General features: G+C 43.6%; 1 protein-coding gene across 1 annotated transcript in view; it reads left to right on the top strand.

Moving 5' to 3' along the window:
* Positions 1–5,474, top strand: part of LOC100545821 (aldo-keto reductase family 1 member B1-like) — a 42,782-nt gene extending 37,308 nt beyond the window's left edge. The window contains exons 2-10 of the mRNA XM_019616213.2: positions 262–429; positions 1,410–1,526; positions 1,949–2,026; positions 2,437–2,559; positions 2,994–3,100; positions 3,262–3,343; positions 3,862–3,945; positions 4,318–4,400; positions 4,985–5,474. Of these exons, the coding sequence (XP_019471758.1) occupies positions 262–429; positions 1,410–1,526; positions 1,949–2,026; positions 2,437–2,559; positions 2,994–3,100; positions 3,262–3,343; positions 3,862–3,945; positions 4,318–4,400; positions 4,985–5,027 (885 nt within the window). The 3' untranslated portion in view covers positions 5,028–5,474. The remainder of the gene's footprint in view (positions 1–261; positions 430–1,409; positions 1,527–1,948; positions 2,027–2,436; positions 2,560–2,993; positions 3,101–3,261; positions 3,344–3,861; positions 3,946–4,317; positions 4,401–4,984) is intronic.
* Positions 5,475–6,778: the final 1,304 nt, after the last annotated feature.

Here is a 6,778-nt window from a genome sequence, read left to right as displayed (position 1 = left end):
GCATTCATACTCCAGAGCTCCCTGGCATCAATATCACTTGCTTCTGCTCTGCCTAGCTGTGGGACTGAGCCTGTGTGAGAGAGGGGCTACAGAGTAATGGCAGGAGGAGGGATTTGAGTTTCAGAGCACTGATCTTGCGAAAAAAATAATATCAGGGAGGGCTACTTTCTGTAAGGTAGTTTTCCCATTCTTCTTTTGCTAGGAAGCAGGCTTTCAAACTGCACTGATTTGAACTTCTAAAGAAATCGTTGTTGTTTTCAGTCCCCACCAGGACAAGTGACAGCTGCAGTGATGGCTGCAATCGATGCTGGATACCGCCACTTTGATGGTGCCTATGTGTACCAGAACGAGAAGGAGGTTGGGGATGGGATCCAGCAGAAAATCAAGGAAGGCGTTGTGAAACGAGAGGACCTCTTCATTGTCAGTAAGGTAAATATCTGATGTCCTTCCATTCCAAAGCAGGAGATGGGAAATGCCCTGCCTATGCTATTCACGGAATAGGTAGCTTAGAGTTAAGTTTCACAGTGAAGGATGAAGCGATTCCTAACATCCTTCTTGTCATTCCTGATTCAAGCTTACTGCTTAACCCAAAACTCTATGCATTCTCAGGAAGGATATGAATCACTGGTTCTGGAAACACCACTTGAATTTCCGCACACCAAGTGTGATTTTCTTGCACTCAGTAGACAAGGACAATGAGCTCGCTGAGTAGTGAATGAAGGACAGAAACCCTCTTTTCTTCCCAGTTCACTGACAGGCTGATTCAGCCTTAACTCACCTGGAGAAGACAGCACTGTGCTCACAGGGCCCTGTCTCCACAGCCAAGGGGAAGCCCTTCCTTCCTTCCTTTCTTCAGCACATTCTCTCCCTGTGAATGGCTGCTTCTATTCATATCCCTGAACCACCCAATGCACCACAACCCGGCACTTTGTAGAGGGGAAGGAGAAGTGCTGCGGCATGAGGAAGGCAGTGTCCCTGCACCTCATGTTCCTGCTGGAGCTCAGAGACCACCTGCACAGCATGGGCATGGGTGAAGGGGAGCAGGAAAAGAGATGGAAGGCCAGGTAGCACTGAGAAAGTTAGAAATCAGAGACAAACTGCTCTGAGATCACATGTGCTGGTGGGTTGGTACAGAGGCACTACCGTGTGCTAATGGCACTCTCGTGATGACAAAGCACAGCAGAGCAGATAAGCGGTGCAGCACTAGTGCCTGTGGAGCACCACAGCTCTTGCCCCAGCAGTGGGGCTCACACTTGTCTCTGCATGAGGCACGTGAGGTTCTGGGCAGTGTCAGATGCCTTTATTCCCCATGGCCTTCCAAAGAAGATGGAGCATTCCTGTCATCTATGAAATGGCGCACAAAGTTTTAACCCAGGAGATCACACTGTGGCTTGGCTTTTTGTCTCCAGCTGTGGTCCACATTTCATGAAAAACATCTGGTGAAGGGAGCTTGCCAGAAAACTCTTGCCGATCTAAAACTGGATTACCTGGATCTCTATCTCATCCACTGGCCTTCAGGCTTCAAGGTACAGTAATGGCAATTCTGTTTGCTTGCTTTCTTGGGTGGCATCTTCAGAGCTGCCAGCTATGCTTTCAGCACCACTGCTGTTCCTGTCCTGAAATACCACATCTCTCTGGTGCTGTCATTCTGTTCTGCTCTGGCCGTATGAGCCAGGCTCTGGAATTCTTCCCACAAGCGCACTGCATGCATGGCATTTTCTATCCTCTTGATAATGGGGGAGGAAGATCTAATTGATGGCAAAGATACCCTGATCCTGCCTGAATTAAAAGGATAAAATGGTTCAATATTTCACTATCTTATGATGAGTATTAAAGTGTATGGATTTTTTTTAATTCCACCTTAGCTTCCTCTACTCCTCTTTGATTTACTTACAAATCTAGCTTCCCTAAAGGGATTGTTACAAACATTTTTATTCCATGCTCACAGGCAGGAGAGGATCTGTTTCCCACAGATGACCAAGACATGATTATACCCAGCAACACTGACCTTCTACAAACATGGGAGGTATGTCTACCTTGCAGTGAATGCCAAAATCTCTTTCAGGGAAGCTGCAGACCACAGAGAAGATGGAAAAAGTTCTCAGCTTGACCATATCAACTGTCCAGTGCACCACAAGTCCTCGGGAAGTTCTTGAACTGCTCAAACACATTTTGCAGGAATAAAGACATTCTAGGTTATGAGCTTACCTACAGCTAGGGGCACAACCCAGCCTTGTTTCTACAACATGCAATGTGGTCTGATTTTTTCACAATGTCAATGAGTGAGACTTAGAGCTTGGGGGAGATGGCACTGGCATTTCCCTCAGGGAGCATAGTTAAATTGCTTCTCATGAAAACAGGGAATCATGCCACAGAAGAGCATCTTCAAGATTCATCTTCTATACCAGATGTTGACTTTGTTCCTCTTTCTACTAGGCCATGGAAGAGCTGGTGGATGCTGGCCTGGCAAAAGCCATTGGCATCTCCAACTTCAACCACGAGCAGATTGAAAGAATCTTGAACAAGCCAGGACTGAAATACAAGCCTGCAAACAACCAGGTAAGACGATAAGTGACCCCACGTATACCTCTTTCATTGACTATGAAGACCTGATGCGTTGAATGGGGATACGGAAAAGGAGAACAATGTGAAGAAGGCATTTATCCTTAATCTAGCTCCGTGTATATTTCTGCCATTTGTTGCATCTCGATGAACTGTTGTACACAAAGGCAGATGTATTTCCTCATGAAACGTTGTTTCTGGAAGGATAAAGAAAACAGAGCCGAGTTTGATGAAACCCCTGCAGACAACTGTGTAAAAACTTTACATAATAATTGGTTTTTAAGAGAAAATGACAGATGCATGTTATCACCCAAGATATTAGTCTGTTTGTCCAAAAGGCAGCTCCTAACTGCTTTTGGTGTTAACTATTGGCACACAGCAATATCACAATGGTTCTGCTGCCATCATCCTCTGCACTCTTGTGTTTCCAGATTGAATGCCATCCATACCTGACCCAGGAGAAGCTGATCAACTACTGTCAATCCAAAGGGATTGCTGTGACAGCATATAGTCCCCTTGGCTCTCCTGACAGGCCACGGTAAGAATATCTGAAATTTTGAATTGGAGCTGGCAGGAATTTTGCTTGAACTATTGCTACTACTACTCCATTAAACATTCATTGTCATACACAGTTATCTATTGCTACGCTGGCTGTTCCTGTGGAGGTTTCTTGCCATTGACATTGTCTTTTTTGTTTAGGGTTAAGCTAGAGCATCCTTTACCTCTGGATGACCCCAGGATTAAAGAAATTGCTGCCAGGCACAACAAAACAGCAGCACAGGTAGGTGGGTGCTGGACGGTGGGTACTGCTTCCATAACTCTATCATTAACAAAAATTAGGCCTCAGGAGGAGATCAAATCTAAATCCATTCTCTACAAGTTGTGACACTCTCTGATTATTCCCAAAAAATGCAGATTGTTCCTTGTATGGCTTGCAATAGCCACTATTGCTTCTTTGGTCATAAACAAAGAAAATATTCTTGACCCATCTTCAGGCATCGCTTCTCCTCTCAAGTTCTGTTGCAGAGAATGGCAGCCTCATATAAATTACTGAAAGTCCAGGCAAGAAAGAAAATACATAGACTGTTACCAAACCAGATTGGGGAGGAGGCCTCCCTTCCGGTGACCCACCATTCCCCTTTTTGCTCATCACGGAGCCCTACACAGGCCACAGGACAGGAATGACTTGAAACACTGCTGTGTAAAAGTGGCTGCACATACGGCAAACCACTGTTGACCACTCAGCTCCTGTGGTAACACCATCTGTCTTCTCTCTGATTCAGTGGTCTCTTCCTACAGGTTCTCCTTCGCTTCCAGATCCAGAGAAATGTGATTGTGGTCCCTAAGTCTGTCACACCACAGCGCATTGTGGAGAACTTCAAGGTGGGTGATTACAAGAGACCTGGCATCATTTCTACCTGAGAGCAAATACAGATCCTTTCTCAGCCTTCCCAAGCCCTTCTCAGAAAAGAACACAAGGCTTTTTCTGTCTGCCGGTTTACCTCTACTAAAGGATTATTCTGAGCAGTCTTGGAGGCCAAGAACAGTAACACATCAGAAAAACCTGGCATAGAATATACAGTGCTCATAAAGAAGTTCTTGTGTTCATTAAAAGTGCAGTCCTCTATCTCTTAAGTCAGCAGTCCATGACATAAAATGGATCCGCCTCTATGAATCTGCTGTCTCAGCCTGTCTTCTTCTTCACGCTACTCCACTTCTTTCAAAGAGGTGATTTCCAGCTTTTTCTCTTGTTAGGTCTTTGACTTTGAATTGTCTAAAGAAGAGATGGCAACTCTTCTCAGCTTCAACAGAAACTGGAGGATGGGTTTATTGAGCCAGTAAGTGACATCGATTCTTTACTTCCAAGTCTTACCTTTTGAATTATCTCTACAGTGTGGTTTCTGCCAGAGCTGTTAGGCAGCATGAAATTCAATTATTGACAAAATTTACTAATTCAAATAATAGAAGATTCGTCCAAAAATACTTTTGCAAAAGACAGGTAAATATACTCATTTTGAAATCAAAGGAAAGAAACAGCAGACCACAAACTCATTTTCAATTCGGTTTCCAGGGAACTCTCTAACTTCAACTACAAAAGACGGGTTCTCACAGATCATTATATCTCTGTCCACATTAGAAAAATTAGGATGCATATCTTCACATGTTCTTCCGGCAATTGCACAATTCAGATCATGGAGTCATAAAATCACAGAATCACAGAATCATAGATTTATAGGATGGCTTGGGTTGGAAAGGATCTTAAAAGTCACCCTATTCCAACACCTCCGCTATTGGCTGGGATGTCAGGCTACCAAGGGCCCCTTAAAGTCCCCATTTAGCGACTCCTCTGCATTCTGAACACACCTCAATCTTACACATGCTTTAGCCATTAAAAGTACCTTCTCTTTTTGATTTCTTTCAGGGCCAGAACACACAAGGAGTACCCTTTCCATGCAGAATACTGATGCTGTTTGTAATCGGGCCTTCTCTAGTCCACTGATATTTCATATGCCTCTCCCCTAGCTTTGAGCTCTGTATTCAGCTTTCTTTCTGTGTCTGCCCTGTTGCTGCCAGTGAAGTCAATGGACATTTACTCCATTGCTTCAATCTAATTTCATTCTTTGGAAGATGGAAGGAGTATTGCCCAGCAGAATAAAATGTAGGATGTAATAATTTTCTGCTTATCAGAAGAGAGGAGGATTACTGGAGTATCTGGCAGAACTGCTCAGTGGAAAATGAAGACAGCTTGAACATTTGAACCACTATTCAGCAAGTGCCTTCAGTCTTGCATCAGCACAAAGTAACTTTAAAGGGTGAAAGCATTACTGGATGAAATACTGGTGTAGGGGTGGTGGGGGGGAACTTTTCTTTGTGAAATTAAATAAACTATCTATACTATCTATGAATGTTAAACCTCTCTTCTTGGCTGATAGCTGGGGCCTGTGGAACAAACTGGTGCTTGTTCTAGCAGTTCAGCTTACACTTCTCTGCTGTGTGAGGAAAATAAGGTTCCGAGCACCTTGGGACAATGCAATCTGCTCTGTGCATGTTCCAAAGAATGTGTGGTCATGGGCTTTCAAGGTCATCCTTACGAAGGAAAATGGGAAACACGGCTGACTGCTAGGTACACATTTTTTAAAAAACCTCTGCTGAAATGAACCTACTAGAGGACACTTGCCAATCTGAAACTAGATTACCTGGATCTCTACCTCATGCACTGACCTTTGGGGTTCGAGGAATAGTAATAGTAATGCGCTTGGCTTTATCATGACCTCTGCTTCTGAAGATTTATATGGCTTTACTGCCCAATAACTGCTATCAATGACAAAGTTAATCACATATTTGATATGTACAAGCATTGTTCTTGCCTGTGCGTGGGTCTGCGTGATTTCTTTTCTTGTAGGTGTTTGTCACCACTTTGAGGGGCCCAGCACAAATACTGCCTTGACTGGGATATGCTGGCCAGAAATACTGGATGGGTGGTGTTTCCTTCTTGGTCTAACACACTGAATTTCTCTGTTTAACCAAAGAGATTTGGGGATGGGTGCCATGTCAGACATGCTACAATAATTACCAGTACCCAACTTTCCACAAGATAACCATGTTGGGCAAGCTCACCAGTTCTTTCTCCATTTTCATGAAGGGAAACAAGGAATATCAGGAAGAATGCATTTAGGCCTTGTCTTGCATCATGAATAGTGACTTCATTGCACTCTGCTAGGCCATGGAAGAGCTGGTAGATGCTGATCTGGTAAAAGCCATTAGAACTTCCAGCATAAACCGCGAGCAGAATGAAAGAATCCAAAACAAGCCAGGACTGAAATATAAACCTGCAAAAACTAAGTAGGCTGATAATTGCAAAACCAGGTGCCTAGTTCTCAGGGATTATGAAGATCTGATTAAAGTTGCATGAGAATGTGGAAAGAGGGAGAACAAAGTGGACACTACGTGTACTCCAAATGCCACTCTATTGAGAATTCTGGATACAAATGTCATCTGAAATCCAAGAAGAAAACTCTCTAACAGGGCAAACAGGAATTGTCTTGAGCTGCATGTAAAATAAATAATAAACTCAATGTATGTAAGTTACAAAACATTTTAAGTGTAATTTTTCTTGAAACATAAAACTGAGACCAACAAAAACACACAACTAGTTGGATGTTTGACCTTGTTTTGTGAAACTCAGGCTGGTGTGAAAATCAGGCTGGTTCGATGG

This window comes from Meleagris gallopavo, chromosome 1 (assembly GCF_000146605.3).
Source record: "Meleagris gallopavo isolate NT-WF06-2002-E0010 breed Aviagen turkey brand Nicholas breeding stock chromosome 1, Turkey_5.1, whole genome shotgun sequence".
Lineage (NCBI taxonomy): Eukaryota > Metazoa > Chordata > Aves > Galliformes > Phasianidae > Meleagris > Meleagris gallopavo.
This window is presented reverse-complemented; position numbering and strand designations above follow the sequence as displayed.